This window comes from Gorilla gorilla, chromosome 20 (assembly GCF_029281585.2).
Source record: "Gorilla gorilla gorilla isolate KB3781 chromosome 20, NHGRI_mGorGor1-v2.1_pri, whole genome shotgun sequence".
Taxonomy (NCBI): domain Eukaryota; kingdom Metazoa; phylum Chordata; class Mammalia; order Primates; family Hominidae; genus Gorilla; species Gorilla gorilla.
In genome coordinates, this window is record NC_073244.2 from 8,887,702 (window position 1) to 8,900,767 (window position 13,066).

Here is a 13,066-nt window from a genome sequence, read left to right on the forward strand (position 1 = left end):
TTAAAGTTTATAATTTGGTGGTTTTCGATATGTTTGCATAGTCGTGCAGCCATCACCGCTGTCGGATTCCAGATTTAAGGAAGCCCCTTCCCCATCGGCCGTCACTCCCACCCCCCTCCTCCAGCCCCGGCACCCACACATCCCCTTCCTGCCTCTGTGGATCGGCCTGTCCTGAACATTTCATAGAAATGGGATTGCACGCCATGTGGCCTTTTGTGTCCGGCATCTCTCACTGAGTGTGACGTCCTCAAGGTGCATCCACACAGTGGCCTGTGTCAGAGCCTCGTCCCTGTTCATGGCTGAGTCATGTTCCAGTGCATGGAGGGACCGCGTATTTGCCCGTTTATCCCCTGGAGGACATTTGAGCGCCTTCATATGTGGGCTGTTGGGAACGGAGCTGCCGTGACCATCTGTGGACGTGTGTTTACGTGGACGACACATTCCCTTCCCTCAGTTGCATGCTACGCCTGGGAGCAGAATTGCTGGGTCCCAGCGTGACTCTGGCTTTGCCCTTTGAGAAGCGTCCAGAGAGTTTGCCCCAGTGGCCGCCCTATGGGGCAGGCCCAGCAGCCGTGCAGCCGTGGCTCCTGCCAGTGGCCTCCCTGGGGCCTTCCAGCTGAGGGGCCATTGATCCCGCTTTCGTAGCCCTGTTTTCAGGGGTAGGGCTCTTGCCCTTAGATCTTGGTTTGCCACTTGCCCTGTCTCCCGCCGTGCTCTCTTCCAGCTGCGGCCCTCTCTGAGAGTCCACATTCATATTTGGGCTTAGATCTCTATCAGCTTCTGAAACACGCGTCTGCAAACCGCAGACTGATTTTGTCAATAAAGTTTTATTGGCACATACCCATTTCTGCCATGTTGCCCATGGTGCTTCAGCAGCAGCAGCAGAGCCGAGTGCTGGAGACAGTCCGTGTGCTCGGGAAGGCTGGGTGTGCTCTCTGGCTCTCTGCAGAAGCAGATTGCTGCTCTCTAATCTGGAAGTTTCCAGGGAGTGGGATTTTTGGGGTTTGTGTCTCTTTTTCCAAGTCCCCCTAGGTGTGCTTATCCCAGCCCAGATTGAGAGGCTGGGGGCAGGGCAAGGGGAGGGCTGAAGTCGGAGTCCGGGCCAGGGAGCGTTGCTCAGAGGGGACAAGCAAGGGCTGAGTCTCCACTCTGGGGGGCCTGGGAGGGCCCCGTGGCTCCCAGAGCCCAGGGCAAGGCTCCCTTCTTTCCCATCTGGGTCCCACCCAGTATGTCCCCTCCCCAGTCCCTCAGCCAAACTGTGGCTGGTCATGTCGGCCTGTGCGCCCCGGGGACGGGGACACAGAGCATCAGGAGGGGAAAGGACGGCCCCCCTACAGTGTCTGCCCCAAAGCATGTTCACGTGTGTGTGCAAGCACGTGTCTGTGCGGTTGGCCTTCCTTTGTGACAGGGCAGCAAGCTGGGGCCTGATGCCACCCGCCACCCAGGGTTCTGTGAGGGGGAGGCGGCTCGTGTTGGGGCACCATGTAAACTGTTGAGTGCGGCAGCTCGGGGGCCACACGCTGTCCTTAGCACCGGGTGTGGTATCTGCTCTTGATGTTTGATAAGCATTTTTCGGACGAAAGAGAGAAGCTGGCGGGGCAGAAACCGAGTCTGGAGCTGCACACTGCGGGCGATGCCGCTGGTTGCAACGTCCTGTGACTGGGCTTCCTGCCTCCCGGTGTGTCTGGAGAATTCGAGGCAGCGAGTGCTGGGGTGGTTGGTTAGTTCTGTCGTCGTGCTTGGTCGTGCTCGGCGCTGCACTGCCCTCCTGTGGGTCCTGGGTTTGAAGCGTGTGTGTTCTACGCGTGCTTGTTCCCCACACCTTCCCCTCCCCACCTCTGAGAAGTGAATCGAAGCCCGGCCTCCCCGGCACCCTGCAGACCGCACCGCCGGGAGGCTTTGCTTGTGGGGCCTTGTTCGGAGGAACCACACCGCCAGGCGGCCTCGCGTTTTTCTGACACGTGTTCACAGGAAACTGTCGGTGGTCCTGACTGCGCAGCCTGCGGAATGCCGCCCGGGCCAGCCGAGGCCTGGAAGAGGGGCCGTCACGAGCTTTCTGGTGGCTGTGTGGCCCCGGCGAGCTCTCGACCTCTCCCCTGCCCGCCCTCGCAGGCCAATGCGCTCCTGATCCGGGAGGTGGACGTGGAGAAGGTGACCACCTTCGAGCATCAGTACGTCAGCGCCATCAAGACCCTGTGGGAGGACCCGGGCATCCAGGAATGCTACGACCGCAGGCGCGAGTACCAGCTCTCCGACTCCGCCAAGTAGTAAGTGCGGCCGCACCGCTGGCGGCCTGCGGACGGCAGCTGCGGGCCGGTGCCTGGGACCCTTCGGGAAGCCCTCCACGGCGTCTGTGGTGCCCCCCCTGCCTGCTCGCCGGGGGCAGGGATGCGGTGGGCCCTGGCCACCTGGCCGGATGGAGGGACCAGAGCAGATCCCTGGAGGGGCCACGCCTTGGCAGGAGCCGGTGGACTCTGGTGTGACACTGGCCTGCTTGTATGCCTGGCCCTGCCGCTGCCCTCCCTGGGTCAGGAGTGAGCTCCTGGCCACCCTCGGTGCTGGATCCCGGCCTATGGCCTGTGGGGGAAACCCACGGTCTCCTAGGAGGGCCGTGGGATGGGAGGTGGACACACCCTGGGCCGTCTCGCTCCTGCCTGTGGCATCGTCCCCAGAGCCACGTCTCCCACTAGTGACTGGCTGTGACCTTGACTGGCCTGGGATAGGGGGTGACTTGTGTGCTGACAGGTGGCCGGGCCGTGGCCGCAGGCGGAGGCCCCCGCGCGGCAGGCTGTGCACTGCTGCCCTCCATGCTTGGCAGGCAGAGGCCCCGGCCCTCCCCCAGCACCGGGAGAGACCCTAAGGGGACAGGGACAGGCCTGTCCCCCACCCCTCCTGCCCGTCCTCCGTGTGTTCCCTGCTTCTGGGAGGCTGTGGGAGGGCCCAGATAACCAAGCACTTGGAACAAAACGCCAGGGCCTCCGCGCGGTGCCGGAAAGGTCTGAGCAGGCACCCGGCCTCTTACAACCCCCACCCCAGGCAGACCACTCGAGGGGCGCCCACTCAGGACTGCCCAGGGCGTCAAAAACGGGAAACTGTCCCAACCCAGAGGGCTGGGCAGGAAAAGGCGTGAGGGGAACCGAGGAAGCCGGAATCAAGCATGGACTTCAGTAGCTGCGCTGTGTAGACAGTGGCTCATTGCTCGTGGTGGGTGCCGCACCCACGTACAGGGAGCAGCAGGGAGACGGGCACGGGGGTCTGCTGGGACCTCTGCAGCCTCCTCTGCAGCTGCGACTCTCCTAATGATGCGCCTGTTTGTGAAGCCTCATTCCTGGGGCCAGCCAGGCCTCTCTCGGGAAGTCCCCTGCCCTGGGTCACCGTCTCCCTCCTTGGTGGCTGTCTCTGGACAGCTCTACCACAAACCCCCCGAACCAGCTGGAGTCCTCGTCCTGGGACTTTCTCTTGTGCTGGGTCATTTCTGTCCCCTGAGACCCCAGAGAGGATAGAGGTTGGGAGGCTCGTATCCCGACCCCAGGGTCTCCATTGGCCCGAGCCCTCCGGGCTGCTTCAGACACTGCCGTAGGTGGCGCAGTGCGCAGTCCACCCCCTCCTGGTGGCTTTCCGTCCTCCCGCTGGTTTGGGTGCTGTGTCCCTGTCCTGCCCCCCCGCCCCCGGCAGCCGGCCTGAGCGCCCCCCGCTGTGTTGCAGCTACCTGACCGACGTTGACCGCATCGCCACCTTGGGCTACCTGCCCACCCAGCAGGACGTGCTGCGGGTCCGCGTGCCCACCACCGGCATCATCGAGTACCCTTTCGACCTGGAGAACATCATCTTCCGGTACCGCCCGGGCCGCAGCAGGCGGGGAGGGGGCACTGAAAGGCTCATTTGCCCGGTGTGCCGGCTCACGCCTGCGCACCCAGTGCTTTGGGAGGCCAAGGCGGGAGGATCGCCTGAGTCCAGGAGTTTGAGACCACCCGGGGCAACATAGCCAGACCTCATCTCTAAAAAAAATTTTAAAAATTAGCCGGGCGTGGTGGTGTGCACCTGTGGTCCCAGCTATTCAGGAGGCTGAGGCAGGAGGATCGCTCAAGCCCAGGAGGTTGAGGCTGAAGTGAGCCATGATGGCACCACTGGACTCCAGCCTGGGCGACAGAGGGAGACCCTGTTTCATCTTATTAAACAAAAGAAAGCCCATTGGCCTTCATCCTCAGGGTGTGTTTGACCAGGTCGGGGGATAAGATTTATCTCTAAGTATGTGTGAGCCAGGGCCACACAGGGAAGGAGCTGTGGGGGTGTGGGGGGCGTGGCCACATCCATCCAGACCGGCAGCCGAAGAGACCTGGCAGGGAGGACATTTGATGGGGCCTCCAGGATGGGCCGGGGGCCTGGTTGGAGCCAGCATGGGGCTGGGGTCTGGAGTGCTGGCCGGAGCAGGGGGTGCCGCACGGTGCGGGAGGGCTCATGGGGACCGAGGCTGCCAGGGGAGGGGGCTCATGGGGACCGAGGCTGTGAGGGGAGGAGGGGTCATAGGGATTGAGATTGTGAGGGGAGGAGGGGTCATGGGGACTGAGTGGGGAGGAGGGGTCATAGGGACTGAGACTGTGAGGGGAGGAGGGGTCACAGGGACCGAGGCTGTGAGGGGCGGGGGGGTCACAGGGACTGAGGCTGTGAGGGGAGGAGGGGTCACGGGGACTGAGTGGGGAGGAGGGGTCACGGGGACTGAGTGGGGAGGAGGGGTCACGGGGACTGAGTGGGGAGGAGGGGTCACGGGGACTGAGTGGGGAGGAGGGGTCACGGGGACTGAGTGGGGAGGAGGGGTCACGGGGACTGAGTGGGGAGGAGGGGTCACGGGGACTGAGTGGGGAGGAGGGGTCACGGGGACTGAGTGGGGAGGAGGGCTCCAGGCTGGGGTGAAGGAGCTGGGTGGTGTGGGGTGGATTCTGTTCTTCACGGGCTGCCCCTGCGGATCCTGCTGGGCCTCCGGGGCTCCAGGTCCGCTGTGGCTGGGGTCCGGCCAGCAGAGCCGGGTTCTCCCTGGGGACCCTCAGTGGGTCCTGTGTCTGGTAGGCTGCGCAGCTGGCTGGACTCTGCTGTCCCTGGGAACGTGGACCCTGCCTGCCTGGCTCCTGGCCCCATATAACATCTCCAGCGCTGAGGTCCCGGCTTTATGCGTGCCTGTCCTGGGCTGCTGGTGTCAGGCGTGAGACTCCCACCGCAGGCCTTATTCCCGCCCAGTGCTGGAGGCCAGAAGGCTGAGATGCAGGTGTGGGCGGGGCCGGGTCCTTCTGAGGCTGAGGGGATCTGCCCAGGCCTCACTCGGCTCCTAGTGGTGGCCGCATCCTTGGCATCCTTGGCTTGTGGCTGTGTTGCCTCATCCCTGCCCCCATCCTCATGCAGCGTCCTCCCCGCCTGCGCCTTTGCCTCTGTTCTCTTATAATCTGTCCTTGGCCAGGACCACCCTACCTCTGTGTGACGTTATCCTAACCAGTGACATCCGCACAGACCCTGTTTCCAGATCAGAGCCGTCCCCGGGTTCTGGTGTTCGTGCGTGTGGGGCGCTAGCCGGCCGTGTCCTGGAGGGCCTCGCGGTGGCTCCGGTTGCGGGTGCCTTCTCCTGCAGCGCAAGCTCGCCCTGGCACTGGCCCTCATGAGGGAATGAGGCCTCCCTGCCAGGGTGTCCCCACCCAGCTGGTGCACTGCCGAGGCCATTGTGAGGGTTCCGGGAAGTCTGTGGGGTTTTCCTCGAGAGCCCTGCCTTGAGACCCACCCCAGGGCTGGGGGTGCCACCCCCTGCCATCTGCCTGTTCTCCCCACCCGTCCTCCCAGCTCGGCCTCCCAGCGCAGGCAGGGAGGATGCGGCGTGAAGATGGAGGCAGGGATGGAGCAACGTGGCCACAAGCCAAGGAATGCCAAGCTCTGGGATGGTTCCCGGGGACCCGAGCAGGCGCTGGGCCCTCAGAAGCTGCGGTGTCCTCTCTGGACATGGGCGATGGTGTTTATTGTTACGAGAATTCAAGTTTTTCTTCTTTTTTATTCACACGGGGCCCATGACCCCAGGATACAGCTGAGGCGAGCCAGGCATAGGCCAGGGTGTGGCATGAATGTCCCTTCCCACCTCGTGTCTCAGGGTCCCCTTGCAGCCCCACGCTGGCCTCTTAACAGCGCAGGCCTCTGTGTCCTCTGTCAGAAATGTCCTGTCCCCTCCCTGAGCTGAGCTCAGGCTGGGTGTGTCACCCCCTCTCCACCATCTTCCAGGCCCTTCCCAGCTCCGGCTGTGCCCTTTTCTTTTTTTTGAGACGGAGTCTTGCTCTGTCGCCCAGGCTGGAGTGCAGCTGTGCAATCTGGGCTCACTGCAAGCTCCGCCTCCCGGGTTCACACCATTCTCCTACCTCAGCCTCCCGAGTAGCTGGGACTACAGATGCCCGCCACCATGCCTGGCTAATTTTTTGTATTTTTTAGTAGAGATAGGGTTTCACCATGTTGGCCAGGATGGTCTCGACCTCCTGACCTCGTGATCTGCCTGCCTCGGCCTCCCGAAGTGCTGGGATTACAGGCGTGAGCCACCGCGCCCGGCCCGGCTGTGCCCTCTGTGCTGGGTGCAGACCCCCGTCCTGAGCCTACTCTGCCGCCATTGTTTCTCTGCCAGCCGCCTCTGTCCACCACATGCTGGCAGAGGGCTGGCCAGGTGCTGTGGGATGCAGCTGGAGGCCTTGAAGGCTGGTGGGATCGTCCCAGTGCGTGAGGAGAGGCTCCTGCTCCCTCAGGTGGGGACAAGACACGGGGGGACCCGGATCCCAGCCCTGTGGGCCGCTGCAGGCGTGCAGGAGAGGCCTCGCGCTCCAGACGGGCTGTGGCCTGGTGTCGGCACACCCATTGTCCTCCCGCCTGGCCACAGCTGCTGGTGTGGGCCCTCTTGTCCCTTAGAGTCACCTGGCACATCTGTCATCCACCGGTGCCTGCTGGACTCCTCCGCAGACCAGACGAGGTGGATTTCACCACTCACATGCCCAAGGCAGCCCCGCTCTTCTCGGCAGAGTTGCAGGGACCCCGGCCTTCCCTGGGGCCTGGGGCCAAGGCCTGAGGGGCACTCTCCGCTTCTGCCTTTGTATTCTTTCAAGGAGACCAAAATGCCTTTTCTCCTTATAGAAAACTTAGAAAAGTCACAAGTAGAAAGAGGCAAACGTCCTGTAAGGAATGCACGCCCGCAGACATCGTCTGAGCTGATTTTCTTTCTCCCGCTTGTGTGTGGCCTGAGAGTGTGAGGTTGAGCTGCTCACCACGCGGGGCGGGGCGCTGCTCCTGCTCTTCTGCCCCAGGAGGATACTGGCAACTCTGCCCTCTGCAGCCGTCACTGGAGGGTCCCTGCAGGGAGCAACTGTGGCATCAGTGTTTACTCCTGCGAGTGACGCTTGGTGAACATCTGTGTCCCTGGCCCCAGTGAGGGGAAAGGCTTCTGTGCTCAGGGTGACATCCAGATGCTGGATGTAGGGTCCCTGGGCACCCATCGCAGATTCCCGCAGCAGCTGGCGCCCAGAATCCTCTGGGTTCTCACACCCCCACACTAGCGCCCGCTTCCCTGGGCCCAGTGGTCTCAGGCCCCTTTGCCAGTGAGGGAAGGGTCTGCGGTGGTCACCCCTGGAGGCGGTGCGGCCGCTCTCTGAGAGCGTCCTTGCCGGTTCTAAGAGTGGGGGCTCTTCCTGCTCCAGCCGATGTCAGTCTGGTGTGGCAGGAGGGGCCTGGGTGGGAGCCGTCCTGGGATTGCAGATTGGGCCTTGGGGCGCCAGGTGGCTGAGTCCTGGCACTGTGTCCTTTCAGGATGGTGGATGTGGGGGGCCAGCGGTCGGAGCGGAGGAAGTGGATCCACTGCTTTGAGAACGTGACATCCATCATGTTTCTCGTTGCCCTCAGCGAATACGACCAAGTCCTGGTGGAGTCGGACAACGAGGTGGGCCCTGCCCTGAGCAGGGGCAGCGTTGGGGGCCGGGCCTTCCCCGCCTGCCAAGCCTGGGTCCCCTCACCTGGGTCCCCCCAGCTGCCCCTTGGGCTGTGTGCAGTGGGGAGGGCCCCTCTGATTCCCGCTGCCTTCGCTCCCGCCAGAACCGGATGGAGGAGAGCAAAGCCCTGTTCCGGACCATCATCACCTACCCCTGGTTCCAGAACTCCTCCGTCATCCTCTTCCTCAACAAGAAGGACCTGCTGGAGGACAAGATCCTGTACTCCCACCTGGTGGACTACTTCCCCGAGTTCGATGGTGTGCCGGGCTCGCGGGCAGGGCCTTACGGGGGGGAGGGGGCTGATATGGGAGAGGGGCTCATACAGGCCGGGAGCTCTAAGAGAGGGCGTCTGATGGGAGGTGTCACGTACGGGAGTGGAGTCTCAGGGAAGGGAGATCTCGTATGAGGGGGGCCTGTACGGGAATGAGTTCTCCGACGCGGGTGTCTCATACCCGTGGGAGATCTGCTAATGCAGGGACTCCTTATACAGGAGGGGTCTCGGGTGGGAGGGGTCTCGGGCAGGGGGTCTTGGGTGGGAGGGGTCTCGGGCAGGGGGTCTCGGGTGGGAGGGGATCTCGGGCGGGGGGTCTTAGGTGGGAGTGTTCTCGTGGGGCGGGGGTTCTCGTGGGGCAGGGGGATCTTAGGTGGGAGGGATCTCGGGTGGGAGGGGTCTCGTAGGGCAGGGGGTCTGGTGGGGCAGGGGGATCTCGGGTGGGAGGAGTCTTGTACAAGGAGGGCACCATGGGAGGGGGAGTCTTGTATCAGTGGGTCTTGTACGGGAGGGAGTTGTCGTATGGGGGTGTCCTGTATAGGTGATCCCATATGGGAGGGGTCTCACAGGAAGGGTTCACGCACACTGCCAGCGCAGCCCCGTGGGGACCTTGGTGGTAGTCCCTGCATCCTCCACTGTGCCCTACTGCCCCCACCCTCGGACCCGTCCCTCCCTACATGGCCCCTGCCCCACGGGGTGTGTCAGGGCAGCTGAGCACTGAGGGTCTTCACATGCCCAGCCCTCTCTGGGCCTGGGGATGGCGGCCAGGGGAGGGTGTTGTGTGCCCTCGTCTGTGTGGTCGGTGGCTGCCGTTAGTGCTGTCACCACTCAGAGCTGTCCCTGCCAGGCGCAGTGAGGCCCCAGGCAGCTCTGGTGCCCTCATTTCCACCCCGGATCTGTGCTCCTCCCGTGAGTCTCGGGTGTCATCTTCGGGAGGGCCCCTCAGGGTGCCCTGCCTCTGGATGTGCAGCGAGAGGGAGGGGTCTGGCACACGGTGTAGCCTCGGCCGCTGGCTGCAGGCGCAGGACCCTGCTGTCCCTGGGCAGGGGAGTGGCGGGGGGCGCTGCACCTGCTCCAGCCGCACGTGGCCCCTGCCCAGCAGCCTGTCCTGTGGGCTCAGGGAGCCCTGGTGGGGGGAGGCCAAGGGACTGGGGCATGGACCCCTGTCCCACCAGTCCCCAGAGCAGCCCCCTGAACACTCCCAGGGACCTTTCCACCGGAGCAGGCAGGAGTTACTGGGCGGGTCGCCTGCATTGTCCAGGGTGGTGGAGGGGCAGGGGTGGCAGGTGGGAAGCAGCGCCCCTGCTGGAGCCCCTGGACGTCTCTGAGGCCCTGGCTGCAGCAGGGGCGCCGTGGGTGGGTGGGGGCCGCTGTTCCTGCTCTGTAGGCTCTGTGCCCAGCCCTGGGGGCCTCTCCTCTCACCCTGGGCCTTCGCAGGGCAGCCATGCCAGAGGGCAGCCATGCCAGAGGCCTGCCCTGGAAGGCTGTGGCTGTGGAGCTGAGTGGATAGAGGCCGGCAGAGGGCTGAGCAGAGGGAGCAGCGGGGGGTGCAGAGCCCCAGGTTGGAGGCCTGGGCCGTGACAGTAGTGCCCTGGGGCTGCAGTGGGATTGGCACCGCAGCTCACCCGGGGAGGGAGGGGAGCTGCGGCCTGTCAGGCATGCAGTGGGCTGGGCGTCGAGCTGGGTGGGCCGTGGGCCTTACTCGCTCATCCCCTGGGAGTGACAAAGGGGCCCATGAGTCCCTTGCCCTGGACCGGGCTGGGGCACAGCCTCACCCTCTGCCCTCCCCCAGGTCCCCAGCGGGACGCCCAGGCGGCGCGGGAGTTCATCCTGAAGATGTTCGTGGACCTGAACCCCGACAGCGACAAGATCATCTACTCACACTTCACGTGTGCCACCGACACGGAGAACATCCGCTTCGTGTTCGCGGCCGTGAAGGACACCATCCTGCAGCTCAACCTCAAGGAGTACAACCTGGTCTGAGCGCCCAGGCCCAGGGAGACGGGACGGAGACACGGGGCAGGACCTTCCTTCCACGGAGCCTGCGGCTGCCGGGCGGGTGGCGCTGCCGAGTCCGGGCCGGGGCCTCTGCCCGCGGGAGGAGATTTTTTTTTTCATATTTTTAACAAATGGTTTTTATTTCACAGTTATCAGGGGATGTACATCTCTCCCTCCGTACACTTCGCGCACCTTCTCACCTTTTGTCAACGGCAAAGGCAGCCTTTTTCTGGCCTTGACTTACGGCTCGCTTTTTTCTAAAAAAAAAAAAAAAAAAAAGAAAGAAAGAAAAAAAGCAACGAAACATAAAACACACAAGCGCCCCGTGCCCCCAGTGACTCTGGGCCTCACAGAGCCCCCGCCAGCCAGCATGGGGCCCCGCCCCGCAGCCAGTCACACGCCCCCATGCCGCAGCCCCCCGTGGCTGTCCTTCCAGCCCCATGTGCTTTTTCTTTCTCCTGCCCGCTTCTTTTCTTCATCACAAAAGGCGTGGAGACTCGGAGACGGACGTTTTTCCCCTTTTTTAAGTTATTGACGCCAAGCACGCCTCGCCTCTTCACCCATCAATGCTGTGCTTTGCCCACTGGACTCCTGAAGAGGGGGTGGGGGGCTCCCTCGGTCGCCCACCCTGGGAAGTGCCTAACCTTTTATTTTATTTTTTTGAGGAAAAAGAACGCCTGACTCACAGGTTGAAGAAACACCCTGGGCCCTCTCTCATGGCCGGATTCCCCATCCCTCTGCAGAGGCTGGGAAGGGTCCCCGGGCTGGAGCCATGGGGGCTCCTCTGGGCTGTGCCTCCGGGGCCAACACTGGCTGCCTGGGGCTGCCCGGGGACTCCAGAGGGCTGCACGGCCACCCTGCCCTGGCTGGAGCGCACCCCACCGGAGCCCACGTGGGCTGGGCGGCTGGAGGGATGGTCCCCCTGTGACACTGGGAGAAAGGCCACTTGGATGGGGATGTTTCTGTTTTGTTCCGCTTTGTGATGTCACCAATTTGGAAACAGTGAGGGTGGGTGGGGACTTTTACAGAATATTCTCAGGTGTGTACCCGAGAGGCAGAGAGAGGGACGTGGCCGGCAGCTCTGTGCGTGGCCTTGTCCCAAGCACTTGTGCCCGCCCCCAAGCGCCGCCCCCGGGGAGCGGGAAGCCAGCACTCGCACTTTGGCCAGGGGCGCGTGGAAGGTGGCGGCAGGCACTGGCCTGGGCAGCTTCCAGGCCTGGCTGGCCACGGCCACGGCCCGAGGGGGAGCCCGCCAGGCCACGCCGCACTGAGCCACAGCCCCGGGGGCTGCCTCCCGGGGCCCCTTGAGGCACTGAGGCACCGAGACTGGTTCTCCCCGAGAGACTCGGAAGGTGGGGAACGAGGGGACTGTGTTTGGGGAGGTGGCTTTTTCGTCTGCTGTTGACTGAACACTACAGCGCCCTGTGGTTCCGGGCTTCGCACAGCTGTCCCAGGGATGGATTGCCTGTGCTGCATTCGCCCGCCGCCACACCGGGACCCTGCACGGCTGCTTCTGGCCTCGACAGATGACAAAAGAAACAGCCCCAAAATACGACCACTCCGACCAGCAGTTCCCGCCTGCCTGCCCGCCACTGTCAGGCCTGCCCTGGCCTCCTCGTCCGCAGGGCTGTTTGCTGGCTTCCGGGGGCAGAAGAGCGGGGAGCCCCGTGGAGGGGTCAGGGGAGACCAGGTCAGGGCAGCTACATTTCTGGTGATCAGCCCCATGGGGAGACGGGGCTGGCGGGACCCCCCCCGCCCCGGCTTCCCAACACCACTTCTGTCTCACCCAGAAGCGTCCTTTTTTTGTGCCAGGTGTCTACCTAAGAGGGTTGGCGCCAGAAGCCCCCCATGGCGAGTGCTGGGGCCCGGCGGTACCCTGGGGGAGCAAATGGGGCCACCCCTAGCAGGGCCGCTACAACCTTTTCCAGCAGCAGAGCCCTCTGGGGGGCCTGTGCTTGTGGCATCTCTGAGGGCCCAGATTGCACAAGGTGACCTGACCGTGGCCTGAGGGTGGAGTCGCCCAGCACGCAGGCCGGGCGCTGCGGGGTTAAGTATTAGGCCTTCCCAGGGAGGGGGCGTGCCAAGCATCCCAGAGCCAGGCTGGGGCCGCCAAAACGTCTTGGCCTGGATCCTCTGGGTCTGAGTGCCTGATCCCCTGCCCCCCAAAAAAGCAGAGGTAGGTGTTGCAGGCCCAGGGCAGGGGTGCCTGCCCCAGGAGAGTCCCAGGCAGTGGTTCTCGTGCCAGTGGCACCCAGGGGCAAGGACAGCCAACCCCCACCCTTGCCACATGTGGGCATGTGGGGTGTGTGTTTTTACCTTGGTGAATCTCACCTGCCAACGCTTTCTCGTGAGTGCCGACCACCTTCTCCGACCATGTTACGCCCAGGTGGCAGCAGCCCCCGGCCACTGCAAACCCATGCCCTGGGTCCCCCGGCTCCCCCAGGGGGGCATCTCCGTGCCAATGTCCCCCAGTGGTGGCAGCAGATCCTGTGGCCGGCCTGGCGGACGGGACCCGGTGATACTTGTATATTACACAGTCCTGATTTCAGACAGTTTCAACCTTAATCTATTTAAAAAAGAATATTCTATACAAGCTGTTTTTAAGCCTTTTACCATTTGAAATGCATGTGTTGTGCGCGTTGGGGATGGGAGGAGGGGCTGAGGAGCGGCTCAGTGTCACCTCCCACAGCCACCGGCCCTGACCCTTAATCCAGACACCGATGGAAGTCAACTTTTCATATCTTTCTCCTGAAATGAACTCTGTTTTAAATTGGAATAAATTTTGTTCCTAAATGCTGGCGGCCCC

The 13,066-nt window shown here is 63.3% G+C and overlaps 1 protein-coding gene across 1 annotated transcript in view; it reads left to right on the forward strand.

The window, feature by feature from the left end:
- The window catches only part of GNA11 (G protein subunit alpha 11), a 29,832-nt gene extending 16,779 nt beyond the window's left edge, over positions 1-13,053 (forward strand). Inside the window, exons 3-7 of the mRNA XM_055371214.2 lie at positions 2,113-2,267; positions 3,706-3,834; positions 7,813-7,942; positions 8,095-8,248; positions 10,055-13,053. Coding sequence (XP_055227189.1) covers positions 2,113-2,267; positions 3,706-3,834; positions 7,813-7,942; positions 8,095-8,248; positions 10,055-10,245 — 759 coding nt within the window. The 3' untranslated portion in view covers positions 10,246-13,053. The remainder of the gene's footprint in view (positions 1-2,112; positions 2,268-3,705; positions 3,835-7,812; positions 7,943-8,094; positions 8,249-10,054) is intronic.
- Positions 13,054-13,066: the final 13 nt, after the last annotated feature.